General features: G+C 36.7%; 2 protein-coding genes across 2 annotated transcripts in view; both read right to left on the minus strand.

The window, feature by feature from the left end:
* LOC140137266 (NLR family CARD domain-containing protein 4-like) overlaps positions 1 to 9,530 on the minus strand; it is a 217,720-nt gene extending 208,190 nt beyond the window's left edge. Inside the window, exons 1-2 of the mRNA XM_072158912.1 lie at positions 9,378 to 9,530; positions 8,158 to 8,451 (exon numbers count right to left, since the gene is read on the minus strand). Coding sequence (XP_072015013.1) covers positions 8,158 to 8,451; positions 9,378 to 9,444 — 361 coding nt within the window. The 5' untranslated portion in view covers positions 9,445 to 9,530. The remainder of the gene's footprint in view (positions 1 to 8,157; positions 8,452 to 9,377) is intronic.
* LOC140138275 (NLR family CARD domain-containing protein 4-like) overlaps positions 1 to 14,698 on the minus strand; it is a 109,640-nt gene that overhangs the window by 71,835 nt on the left and 23,107 nt on the right. The gene's annotated exons all lie outside the window — the stretch shown is intronic.

Here is a 14,698-nt window from a genome sequence, read left to right on the forward strand (position 1 = left end):
AAGGTCATTAAGGGGTTACTTCGGTCAAAAACCAAAATTATCAAAAATGTTTAAAAATTTTTTATCTCAAAATGTAAACAGACCAGAGTAATATAATCATCATACATGAATCAGTGTTACTTGATGTATGCATGGTATTTTTATTTTGGGGTCAAAGGTCATTAAGGGTCACTTCCTGTTTTAGCTAAATAACTTTAAGAATTTTATCTCGACAACTAAACATAGTAGAATTTTTTAATTAAAATTGGAACAATGCATTTTGTCGGTGTACATAAGGTTTTTTTTTTCATTGAAGTCAAAAGTCATTAAGGGGTCAAAAGGTCAATCATAATTTTTTTTTAAATCAAAATCCACGTATAAGTTCGATTAAGCTGAAATTCACCAGGAATATTCCTTATGACATCCTAAGCACTATGTTATATTTTTGCGGGGTCAAAGGTAATTAAAGGATCACTTCGGTTCTCACAGATTAAGGGTCATTTTTATTTTGCATCAGCCCCCCTAAAATACCTGGCGGTTGTGCATGCTCGCGGTCGCAGGCGACCGCAACCATATCTAGTTCTTAATTGTTTCTTTCTTTCTGTCAATCTTATAATGAGCCACCGTAGCCATATGCTTTGAGCCATGTTGACCATAGTTGGTCATTAGGACCATTGGGTGGGGGACAAATGAAACATGATCAACTTCAGGTCAAAGGTCATCCACTTCCGCCAATGGCCAAAAACGTGATTTCACTAAAAATGCTACTCCTTCCACAAATTACACAGCACGATGATGGCACTTTGGTACATGCATCAGCTATACCCAGTGTCTAAAAGTTATTGTCCAGAATCGGGGTCAAAGGTCATTAAGGGATACTTCCGTATATGACCAAATACCTAAAATGCTGCTCCTGTCGCAAATATATATAGTACAACAATGTTACTTGGTCATCAGGACTAATAGCTGGTGGCACAAATGTCACATGACCAACTCAAGGTCAAAGGTCATGGAAAGGTTATTATGGCGAAAATGTTATTTCCTATTATTTTTACTAAAACTGCTACTCCTTACTAAATTACACAGCAAGATGACGTCACTTGACACATGCATTAGCCTTGAGGTCAAAGGTCATACTGAAGGTCATTATGGCTGATGTGATTTTCTGTTCTGTTACTAAAATTCTAAGTCAATCACAAATAAATTATAGCATGACATTACTTGCATACAACCATTGGGGTCAAAGGTCATTGGGTCAAAGGTCATTGGGGTCAAAGGTCATGTAGGTATTACTTCCAGTATGTAGCAAATTACCTTAGGAAGTCGCACTATAATTAGGGATGACCATCATAATTTCATGTTGCCCCTTTTGCTACAAAAGATTGTTTTCTGGAAAGAACTCATCAACCGAAGTATTTTAGTGGTTAAATGGTCAAAATCGGTCAAAAACTTTTCGAATTATGAATTTTCAAAGTTTCCCATTCTGACCGGTCATTGGAACGAAATAAATTGACAAAGTCTAAATATAGCAATGTGAGCAAAATTGGTATTAAGCATATATTTACCTTTTTATATTTCTTTATTTTAATATATATGCAAACATGAAACAAGCATATTGTGATAGTATCAAAGGGGTTTCTTATGAAATGGCACTTTACTAGTCAATAGCATTAAGTATTTCTTCAAACCGAGGCACTGAAATCATGCTTTTAGAAAACATTTGCCAAAAATCATCCATAATGGCCAAAGTGGCACAAAATCAAAAGTCCAGGTGAACTTTTTTCCACAACAATATACACTACACATAAGAAAAATACTAATGTACTACAAGGGATTTTCAACATAGGAATCCAAACAATCAAGTACCAACATGCACAGCTTTGTCCTGATATCACTTCTGGGGTTTTAACAAAATGTTTAACCTCTATTGTGATTGGCAGCAGCATAAGGTATCTCTTTGATAGCTGATAATGCCCAGCCATTCAGCAAGTGGCTAATAACTGACCTTGATAGGCTTGAATGAATACTGTCATGTGCTACAAAACCATCACACTCCAGGGCATGGTCACTCCATATGCTACAGGGAGCACAGTACTTTAACAATGGAGTGAAAGACTCATTATTGATTAGGCGCCAGATTTTAAAAGTACAGCTCCTGTGCGTGTATAGCAGCAAGTCAGTGCAGATGGTATAAATATAAGAAAATGTTTAGGGTTGAGATCAGGTGAATAATACAACAAATGAGCATGAAACTTCACATTTATGTTCAGAAAGGGTCTATTTAACATGATTCGAAAGGTGTTTGGAAATTCAAAGGAAGCTGGTGATTTAATTTTAACTCGAGATCTACTTGTCCGTTTTTTTCCTTTTTACAGAGGGTATGATAGAGGTAATAACAACAACTCTGCCAAATTACAGCTCAGTAGGTCAAGGTGTTCACCTGATCTTATTCATCTGAATATTTTGTGCCATTCTGAGCAGTGCTGCACTGGGCCACTGGCAATTAAGCGCACTGTGGCCATGGACCAATTTTGACTCACACTTACAGAAAAACCAAATGAGTTATGATGCTGTAATTTGCAGCATAGTTACAAAACATAATTGGCATTAACATCTCCAATTTTTACAGAAAAATTATGAAAAATAAAAGAATGAGCTAAATTTAGAAATGTCTGTGCAAGCAGTGCACAGTTGAGCTCCCTGCATGTCTATGGGAGTGTTCTAATCAAGTTGATGGTTCATTGGTCATCCTACTATAATAGCGCATGACCAAAGTTGCACAGAAATATTTACATGAATATTGAATCATTTTTGGTTAGGCCAAATAAAAAATAATCATGTTTCGCGTCTTCTCCCGCTTCCTTTTTTTGAGGTTTCTTCAATTATATTTTTATTTTTTGAAATTCAGTTATAACTCTTGGGAGTAAAGATGCTTTCTATAGCCTTGCCAATATACAAGAAACACTTTTGGACGGTTTTGCGATAATTAGAGGAGGCCTATCTCTTTGAACAAGATATAAAAAGAGGCCTCATCCTTTTTCCAGGCATTATTGTGTGCGCTAAAACAGTTCTAATTATGGGTATTTGCACCAATTTTACGATAAAAAATAAAAAAACCTCTTCCTCCTTTTTGAAACATGTTTTTTATTTTACTTGGCCTTATCAAAATGATTTCACATACTGTAATAGTATGGAAAATAATTATGTAATATAATTTATGATTATAATTATAATACTACAAACTCTGTTCATACATGTATATTCCAATGAATTATACATTACTAGGCGGTTACCCGTATTTGGCGGTTCTCGGCTGTCGCGATTACCTGGCTGATGGTGACTGTACTCACAAAGTTTTATGCCCATAGGACAGTTTTTACTAATTTTGACCTCAGATGACCCCTTGTGACCTCGAAATTACCTTCCAAAATTTGGCTCTAAATGTTGACTGTACCCACCACGACCACGTTTCATGCCCATATGACAGTTTTTAGTAATTTGACCTTGGATGACCCCAAAATGACCTTCCAAAAATTGACTCTAAAAGTTGACTGTACCCACCACGTTTCACGCGCATACGACATTTTTTACTAATTTGACCTCAGATGACCCCTGGGTGACCCCGGATGACCTTCCAAAAATTTGACTATAAAAGTTGACTGTACCCACCAAGTTTCATGCCCATACAATAGTTTTTACTAATTTGACCTCAGATGACCCCTGGATGACCTCGGGTGATCTTGGCCCACTAACTGAAACAAACTTGTTCTGTCTGAGGTCCAGATGCACCCACCCACCAAGTTTGAGGAACGTGCGACCCCTAGTCTCCGAGAAAATAGGCGGAAAACAGTTTTTACTAATTTGACCTCAGATGACCCCTGGGTGACCTTGACCCACTAATCAATACAAACTTGTTCTGTCCTAGGTCAAGATGCACCTACCCACCAAGTTTCATGCCCATATGACAGTTTTTACTAATTTGACCCCTAGATGACCTCTGGTGACCTTGACCCACAAACCAATACAAACTCGTTCTGTCCCGGGTCAAGACGCACCCACCCACCCGTCAAGTTTGAGGAACGTGCGACCCTCAGTCTCCGAGAAAACAGTTTTTACTAATTTGACCCCTGGATGACCTTGGGTGACCTTGACCCACTAACAAATATAAACTCGTTCTTCCTCATACCAAGCTGCACCCACCCACCAAGTTTGAGGAACGTGCGACCCCCAGTCTCCGAGAAAAGAGGCGGACAGACAGACAGACAAACAGATGTACAAACAGATGTACAGATTCTGGTGAATTATAGTAAGATGCTGGACCTTTTGAACTTGCATATGCTGTAGGTGAGCTAACGAATTAACCTTGGTCTCTAGCCAAATTCCAAAGTTATAGTGCATTTCAAAAAAAGACCTCTCAGTAAAATCAGCATAATATACTACCTCTTACATGCATTCATGCTATATAGCTGGGCTAATTAGCTATAGGACTAGGTAATTTTTTCCCTTTCTTTAATACAGTTCCACCTGCAACATCACGTCCCACTTCCCTTCAGATCGATCTCAAGCAAGTGCCGCTGCGAGTTCAGCACCATCAGCCTCTTCAGCATGCCCTCTAGTTCAGCACCACCCCCAACTTCAGCACCCCCTGCCTCAGGACCTGGATACTATCCTCCATATGGGAGTCAAGCACCACCACCCAATGCAGGTATGCCGTATTAGAATCCCCCAAGATGACAAGCACCGGGAGGTTACCCTACACAACAATATCAACCCATGCCATCATGCTCCATATGGTGGTTATGCCCCAATGCCAGCATATGGCCATCAATTAAGTCAACTGTAAAATGGAGGTCATGATTGCCAAAAGAGTGTCATTGCCGGTTTGAAAAAGGGGTTCTATCCTGAGGCATATGATGCATATCCGATATGAAAGTGTCCCCCTCCCCCGGTAACAGGCATCCAGCTCTTTAAATAGTTTGAGTTTCACGGGCTAGACTTCACATTTTGTGGGCTAAAAATGTTGAAACTGACAAAATTAAGGGACTGTTCACAAAATAAAGAAAAACATAAGAATTGTTACAATTCCTACAAGACTCTTATAGTTGGGGAAAATACTTTTCTTTGCTATGATTAAATATTAAATGAATAGACCTGATTGATTTGACACAGGAGCCATTTTCCTACAAGGGTATAAGCACCCAATTAGCTACTTGATTAGTATGATCAAAATATTGTTCATAACACCATACATACATGGCGTGCAAGATGGTCATAATTTATCAAAAGGACCGACCTCATGATTTTTAATATTTTGATCATTGGCTACACAGATTATGATTATTATGTATCAAATGGTATGTGAACAGAAAATTCTGAAGGGTTGTCAGCTTGTAACAAACTCTGTAGAATAACATATAAGACTAAATAAAACTAAAATGTACCAAAATGAATAAAATTAGTGGTTTTAAGGAAGAAATTCCATTTCTGAATAATGTTTTGTAATTTTTCTTAATGTACCTTGTTGCTTTGAATTGTTTCCACTGATTCCAAAACTTAATTTAATAACAAATATGACCTACGTAGACTACATGAAATGCTAATTTTGTATTTCACTCTATAAAATTAGCTGAATTTTAATTTGGATTAAGATCTCATAAAAATTAAATCTTAGTAATACAGAGAATATTTCATTATATTTGGTTTGGAGTTTCATACCCAAAGCATTATCAAAATGTTGGTATTTCGAATGCTTTGAAATTATGAAATCTTTCAAACATCATTGTACTTGTTTTAAGGGGCATTCAGAGATGTTGTATATTTTTTCTGGGTTTATACCATCAAAAATCTCTCTTTATCATATCTGAACTAATAATCCATCTCCATACATTTAACCGCTGTGTTCATATGTCATGAGAAATTCGAGATATTAAAAAAATTATTGGATCCGTCAATTTTACGTGCAAAGCACCATGGGACGATATCGATAGTCTGAGGTCTAGTCTCCTCCGCCGCTGTTTTGATTCCGGATTGCCAGCCTCGCTGTGTGTAGAGAGATATCAAACCGGCGGCGGCGGAGGTTAGTCGAAGTCAACCATTAACACAGCTCACAGACTAGATAGTTTGAAAAAGTGAATCAAGGTGGGTGTGCACCAGGGCAGCGAAAAATAATTTCCTTTCTGGGAACATGAACTGTTGTTTGAAATATTTTCTGCGAGCGTGGAGCCGGAGCGCGAGTATGAACACAATTATTAAACAGGTGGGGTCCAGGGCAAAGCCCCCCATGATCTTAGAATTAATTTGCACGAAGCGCACAAAAATTGGCACTTTTATTTTAAAATGACCAAATATGGGGTTAATTATATGGGTTAGAAACCCATATACAGGCGTCACATTGGGGGGGGGGGGATGATTGTATGGACCATCCCTAACAATATATTAGGGGATTTATGCCCCCTCCCACCCCGGATCTACCCCTATGTCATTAGCTAAAAATGAGTTATTACTCATTGGAGTCATAGTGTTACACCCAAATTGTAAAGTGCGCACATTTTGTTGATTTGTAGCTTGAGATTACAAAATTGAATACTTAACATTCGTGCTTGCATGAGCGTGCAAAATTTTGGAATGTACATGCCTTCTTGTACATTTTACTCGAATTTTACCCTCGAATTTTTTTGATCCCCTCTATTAAGGACTGAATTTTTTTTTTAACCCCCCTTTTTAGGACCCAAAATCCTAGTTATTGAACATTAATTTAGTTCCAAAGAGGTGAACAGTTGGAAGTTTTTTCCAAAACAATATGCAACAAAAAAAATTATTTCCCTTGGCAAATCAATGAAAAACCTGCTTTTCTGGGGAACAAATCCTACTTATGCTATATTCATTCCTGTCACTGGCGTTTAGTTTTATTTATCAGTTATCGTCGCAGAAAGTTCGCAGAAAAGATTTCACGAGTGATCGTGTTCACAGAATATTTTCAGAGCTTCAGAAAAATGATATTAAAGATTATTTTGCCCGTCTTGATTTTTTTCTGGGAACGCCAGTACCACGATACCGGTGAGTTCGTAGCCCTGGTGTGCACCCTTGCATTGTTATTTCCATGCAATATAATATACGCTCGTATAATCAGTGTGAGTAATACATGTATTAATAAAATATGCTATATATGTTTTTCATCTCATTGTGGCGAGTCAATGTGATAAGCATTTAGAAGATTGTGACCCATTATTCTCCCCCTGGACCATAACTATATGATGTATACCTTACAGAGCAGCTATTCATTGTATAAAGGAATTATGTACTTCCAAATTGTAATTGACCAGCCTTTGTATCCGGCATGGAAATAAGAATTTCCTATTTCTTATTTCTCGACCCAAGGGCTGTACCATTTTCCACCTTGATGTGGCAGTGACGTCAGTGTGCATTTCATTGGGTGCAGCTCAAAGATCTGGCGTGCAGGCGCTTAAAGATGCCACATAGATGCGCGCGTGAAACAGTTGCCTCAACTGCCACATCATGGTGAAAATGGTTACAAGTTAAATTGTACACAGGAGTGGCCTTTCTTTTAATTATTCTTTTTATTCAATTCTGTGTCTGTCTCGCTCCATATATAGGCCATCATGCTTATATAGCTTTTTTTACCTTTGCTTGAGCAATTTCTTTGAGCCTGGTCTTATCAGGACCCAAGTGTGTGTCCACCTGGACAGACTGGATAAGGAAAATGCTTGTTTGTAATTCATACCACACAAATCTGACAAACCTGGCAAACCTTATAAATTATTGTTTACTATCATATTTTGTGGTGAACTTGTTTTTTAATATTGTATGTGGCAAAATATATGTATAAAAAAAGTAAACCGAACAAACAACCTTCCCTGACTTTGGAGCTTTAAGGGCAATACAATCTTCTTTATTAAGGCCTATAAGACCAATTTTTATACCACTTCAAGAAACTGCACGTTAATACAGTCATCAGAAGCTTGTTCTTTTATAACAGTGAAGTACAGTAACAGAATGAAGCTGCAATATTAACAATGATTTCATTTCTTATGGTCCAAGAGCATGTTTAGAGGCCACAATACCCATAATTATATTAAAGCACAAGGCTCAAAAGTGTGCTTTTTACATGTCATATTTTTACATATAATTTAGTCAGGGAACAATAATCATTATAATTACCTTTGGAAATACTCCATTTTTTCTCCAGAATCTCTTTTGCATCACAGAAATGACATTCTCCTAAAGCCTCAATAATTGCTCTTCTTGTAGCTTTCTCTCCATTAGATTGTCGCCAGAATTGTAACACTTCAATTGCTTGGAGTTGAAAATCTCTGGTCTCTATTCTACACTCAGCATTCTCAACATCTGGTGCCTTTATACCAAGTTCTACAAAGAGATGCCTCAGTTGGTTGTGCAACAGGGTGGCATTGCTTGCGATGTCCTTAATGTCACTGTCAGATACCTTCTCCATACCTGCAGTAAATAAAATAATGTGCAATTTCCATCAAGAACAGATTCTTTTTTGTTTTCCACAAAAAGTCAGTTTTCCACAAAATGATAGTTTTCCACAAAATGTTAGTTTTCACATAATGTCCCTTTTTAATTTCGAGCCAAACAGAAGAGATAAAATAAATAAAATACAAAATCTTAGATTGCAGGGGCAATATGCGCAGCGTTTGAACTTTGCCAAAAGTCGCCAAAAGTCTTGTCATCACTTCCGTGTTGCGTGTTTGAAATGTTCAGTTTTCTTGTTATTTTGCGATAATGAAAGACCCAAAATGTGCCAAATGGTATTTGGATTGCAGTTTAGAAGTGTACTTTAGGATTTCATCATTAGTGTGGGTACCAAAAACCCTGAATTTTCATGTGCATATCTTCTCAGACCTGATATATCGAACGTCCAAATTTGAAGAATATCAGTCTGAGCAACCTCGGACTAGGTTCTGGTTGGCAGATCAAATCACATCATGTTACACACTACTGCATCTTTTGGCGGTGGAAGAATTAAAAAGTTAGAGGGGGACAAACATATTGTTCTGGTGTTACTCAGACATTTGTGCGAAAAAAATGTTCAATTTCAGACTATTGTAACCTAAAATGAAGATGGATTTTGGTAGTTTGATGAGCCATTTCAAGCAAAGTTTCCTAAAAAGGAAGATGCACAAGGCAATTATTGCTTTATTTTTTCTTCTACGTGGGGATATCCTCCCATGGAAATTTTTTGAACCCCCCTTCCCCCATCTCACTGCCTAATCCACATAGCATCACATGACCTTGGCAATCTTTTCAAATGATAACTCCTTTTTTCACAATATAAACAGACAGCATGTAAGTCTATGTGTCGTCCAAAGTGCCAAAGTTCCCTGGTAGACAATGTAAATGGTCTAGTCCAATCTTACCCTCATCAAGTTTTCTTCTTTTTGGTCCTGCCACTTCATCTGACACTTCTTTACTTGTTGTTGCCATGGTAACTACACCAGGATTGGTCACTCTTTACCAATGGGAACTGGTTTATCTGAAATAGACAACATTGATATTATATTATAGTGAGTGTTATTAAAGCTGGGCCATTGATTTTTGACCAACAAGGAAACAGCTTAAGTGGGTGAGCTATCATAATTATGCATAATTTGAGCATTGCTTGTTGTCAGGCTGGATTGAATCAGAGACGGTTTGCCATGTTCTGCACTCCGGCCTTATGAAGAGGCCTATTCAGATTATGTAAGTAGCATAGATGTGCTAACATATCCTGCTAGTGGTTAAGCTGAAAGCATGTTAAAGACAAAATATGTTATTCTATGAAACTGTAATATTCACTACTTGTATTTTGAATGGGCATCCAACTTTGCCAATACTACTGTTTTCCACAATTTTTTTTTACCAAATTTTAAATTCAAAAATACCCAATGACAAGTTTAATGACTTATCTTACACTTTTAAGCAATTTATACACAATTTTAATTCCAATTTTACACTTTCACTGGGATCACTGCATGGGCCTTTAACTATGACCCATCACATCAAAACATTGCAATTGTCAGCTATTGTCAGAAGCCCACATTTAAATATATTAATATTATATTAATAAAGACAATAAGGAGTTTATAATATAATTGTCACATACAAGTACTATAATTCTACATTCAACATCATTCATTGAGGTGTTGTTTTCAATAAAACCTGTCCTTTCACTTGGATTAGAAATCTAAAATTTCATTTCGAACAACAACTGTTTTGTTTTCATGTCATTACATAGATTTATAATTAAACAAATTATGTGACGACCTTATCTATACTATATGAGCTTATATGACCTTTAAACACTCTAGATCAGAACATACTTTTATTTATTTAATATTACTATATTGGTATTGTGTGCAATATATCATCATGCGGTTGATTGTACCCGGCAGAAATTGTTAGGCTTTTACCACTACGCCAAAAAGTTGACCCATGTTTAGAGTGATACCCAGCAAACACAAAACGTTTTCGACATCATTCGCAAAAGGTTATAAAAGGTTGTCGGAAAACGTTTAAATGTCGGGTATATAAAGGGTATATTAAGGGTATAAAACGTTTTCATAATATTAAAAAACATTTTTTGATAATCTACTGCCCAGCAAACACAAAATGTTTTACAGAAAACATTTAAATGTCGGATTATATAAAGGATATAAAAACGTTTTAATAACATTCCAAAAACATTTTTGAAAACTTGATACAAAACATTCTAAACAGAATGTTATTTTGGGGTTGAAAATGTATTTTGAGAAAATTGTTTGCTCAAAATATTTGCAATAACGTTGTAAAAACGTTTTTTATATGTTTATGTGTTTGCTGGGTGCAAATATTTTAAAATAATGTTATTTAAGTGTTGCACCTGGGTGTCACCCCACCCAGGTGCAATGGGAGCTATTAGGGGTAGTCACAGTCGTTGTACTGATGAGCCCTGCGCCATTTGTAGGCAGCAAACGTGGTTCTGACATATTCTTATAACGGCGGAATAAATGTAAAGCGCTTTGAGGCTGTTTACGGCATAAAGCGCTATATAAATATCTACATTTATTTTATCTATTTATTTGTTGACAAAATATTTGGCAAAAAATTTTTGCAAAAATAGTTTACAATAGCTTTTGAACACATTTTAAAAATATTGTTGTAGTGTGTTTTCATACAAAATGTTTTAAAACGTTTACATGACCTTTATATAACCCGACATTTTAATGTTATTAAAACGTTTTTACCTAAACCAAAAGCCAAAATAAAACTTATTTTAAACGTTTTTGTGTTTGCTGGGTATACGATACGTAGTTGACTTGTCTGGTTAAATAAAGTAGACAAAGTATAGAACTTGAATTAATAATTCATGATACCTCTGGCAAGATGTCACAAGACAATTCTTAAAATTTGATATTAATCTGTGATGTTATAAGGTCTGCCGATTGCAAGCTGATCAAAGTATAGAAGCTGCTGCACATACTTTTACTAAGCCCCCCCCCCCCTCCTGGGCAAGTACTTTATTGGTTTATTCATTTGTCACAAATACTAGAAATATGTTTTATTACATGCATGTTATTTCAAAAAGCTGCTGTGCAAAATTTGTTAGCGGGTCATAGATTAGAAAACTCCCAAATAATAATATGTCGTAATCAACTTACCTTTAGCTACGCCAAGTCCAAGCGCATGAAAACGCTTATAAACGCATCAGAAAAATAACATTTTTGAAAACTTGATACAAAACATTCTAAACAGAATGTTATTTTGGGGTTGAAAATGTATTTTGAGAAAATTGTTTGCTCAAAATATTTGCAATAACGTTGTAAAAACGTTTTTATATGTTTATGTGTTTGCTGGGTGCAAATATTTTAAAATAATGTTATTTAAGTGTTGCACCTGGGTGTCACCCCACCCAGGTGCAATGGGAGCTATTAGGGGTAGTCACAGTCGTTGTACTGATGAGCCCTGCGCCATTTGTAGGCAGCAAGCGTGGTTCTGACATATTCTTATAACTTGGCGGAATAAATGTAAAGCGCTTTGAGGCTGTTTACGGCATAAAGCGCTATATAAATATCTACATTTATTTTATTTTTTTATTTGTTGATGAAATATTTGGCATAAAATTTTTTGCAAAAATAGTTTACAATAGCTTTTGAACACATTTTAAAAATATTGTTGTAGTGTGTTTTCATACAAAATGTTTTAAAAGCGTTTACATGACCTTTATATAACCCGACATTTTAATGTTATGAAAAGCGTTTTTACCTAAACCAAAAGCCAAAATAAAACTTATGTAAAACGTTTTTGAGTTTGCTGGGTAGACGATACGTAGTTGACTTGTCTGGTTAAATAAAGTAGACAAAGTATAGAACTTGAATTAATAATTCATGATACCTCTGGCAAGATGTCACAAGACAATTCTTAAAATTTGATATTAATCTGTGATGTTATAAGGTCTGCCGATTGCAAGCTGATCAAAGTATAGAAGCTGCTGCACATACTTTTACTAAGCCCCCCCCCCTCCCTCCTGGGCAAGTACTGTATTGGTTTATTCATTTGTCACAAATACTAGAAATATGTTTTTATTACATGCATGTTATTTCAAAAAGCTGCTGTGCAAAATTTGTTAGCGGGTCATAGATTAGAAAACTTCCAATAATAATAATATGTCGTAATCAACTTACCTTTAGCTATGCCAAGTCAGTCAATATAAACGCATCAGGAAAAAACAAACCTTGTCCTATAATCTAATCCAATTGAAGTTTTGATCTTTTCATGAAAAAGAGAAGACAAACTTAAAATAAGTTTGAGTCCAATAGAATCAAATACAGACAAAGACTAGCGAGAATTCAGCCATTGTATTTGGATACATGTACATTGTAGTAATGAAAGAGAATCATTTGAATCATATCTTATCCATGAACTCATATTGGGCTGTTCCAGCTGAAATCCACACACCCTTTGTGGATGACATGACCTTAATCTCCCACACAGGGAGTGTGAATTTCAAATGAGGTTACCTGAATGAGTGATTCCATTCAAAATCTACACCCCTTGTGTGGGAGATTAAGGTTATGTATTACAAAGGGGGTGTGTGGGTTTCAACTGGAATGGCCAACTTGCAAGATAGTGGATCTCTGAATAGAACAAGACAGATAAATATATATCGTAACTATGGTGAACTTTGAACTGCTACATGCATGTGGTGATTACATCTGTCTACATTTCTGTTGGTCGTTAACTTTTTCTCTCTCTCTTTCTCTCTCACTTAGGGGCCTAGCAAGTGGGTGGACAGAGTGGACGAAATCCACTTTTGCCAAAATTTGCTGGAACTAAGGAGCGCACACACAAAAAACTTTAGTGCAAAGAAAGTGCTAATTAAAATCTTTTTATTGCAAGTGTAAAGAAGCGCAAAGATTTGGCATATAACTAAAGATTGTGTGCACATCTGGATTGTAAGTTACAAGAATGCGCTCATATCATGCAAAAATTTTGAGTCACCAGCCCCCTATTTTATTCTATGACCCCCCAGTATATTCATGACCCCCCATTCCGAAGAAAATGACAGTCCCCTTAGCACTCTGACACTAGAATTTTCCAGTTACCATCTCTCTCTCTCCCTCCCCCTCTCTCTCTCCCTCCCTCTCTCTCTACTTTACAACAGCCCAGGAGTCACTCACTCACTTGCCTTTACTTTGGGAATGAGGCCACTCATACATCAAAGTGTGCACCTGTACTTGTCAGAAATTTATTGCGAAAAAATGGGTCATTTAGTTTTGGTCTGCAAAACAAGGAGGTCATAGCAGGGTGTGAAAATTGAGTTTTATGTAGAACTATCGCCGTTTGCAAACCATGACGCCCCTCAAATTGGAATAGCTTAGATCATTATACAGGTATCTGAGTCCCAGTACAGCGCCTGTGCTAAGTTTTATGCAAATTGTGTCATTGGATGGTAGATGATTAAAAACAGGTCATGTGGGTAAAAAAAAATATGAATCACTGGTTACAAGGTCCTAGAAAAGGACAATAATTTTGTGAGGCTTCATTATCCTAAGAGCTACACAGCGCCCCAAAAACAAAGTAAAGCTTAAAGCCATGTTGTAACATTTCCATATAAAATAGATTAGTATTTCTTTACATAAAATGTTAGCTTTTACTGTCAGATATGTCCCCTTTTAATTTTGAGCTGAACAACTAAGGTAAAGCTAAGAAAATTAGAATCAGTGGCGGCACTAGGATTTTTCAGGGGCATGGGGGCAAAGTGAATTTCGGGAATCAACCAATTTTGCATAAAATTGTCGCATAAAAAGTGGAAATTTACGTAATTTGGGGGGTGGCCTCAAAAGTGGGGGGAAAACTGAAACTGGAGGGGCAAGAAAAATATTTGGGGGCACCGCCACTGATTAGAATTGACTACCAGCGCTGATGTCATCAATGCGTGTCACTCCATCGGTCGTGGTATGGCCAGGGCTGGATTTACTTTTTTGGGGGCCCTGGGCCAGGCCAAAATTTGGATTACCCCAAACGCACCGTGACGAAGCCACGTGGCTAAGTTTTTAGATTTTACTAGGACATTTGTGCACGAAGAGCGTGAACAATATATTTTTTAGGCTATTTAGCCCAAATTGGAGCTGAATTTTTGCGAAACGCAAATTTTGCAATTTTTGTAGGCTATTTTGGCCCAAGACATGGTGTTTTTCGGCTAAAATGGAAGATGCACACT

The sequence above is a fragment of the Amphiura filiformis genome, chromosome 17, assembly GCF_039555335.1.
Source record: "Amphiura filiformis chromosome 17, Afil_fr2py, whole genome shotgun sequence".
Classification (NCBI taxonomy): Eukaryota; Metazoa; Echinodermata; class Ophiuroidea; order Amphilepidida; family Amphiuridae; genus Amphiura; species Amphiura filiformis.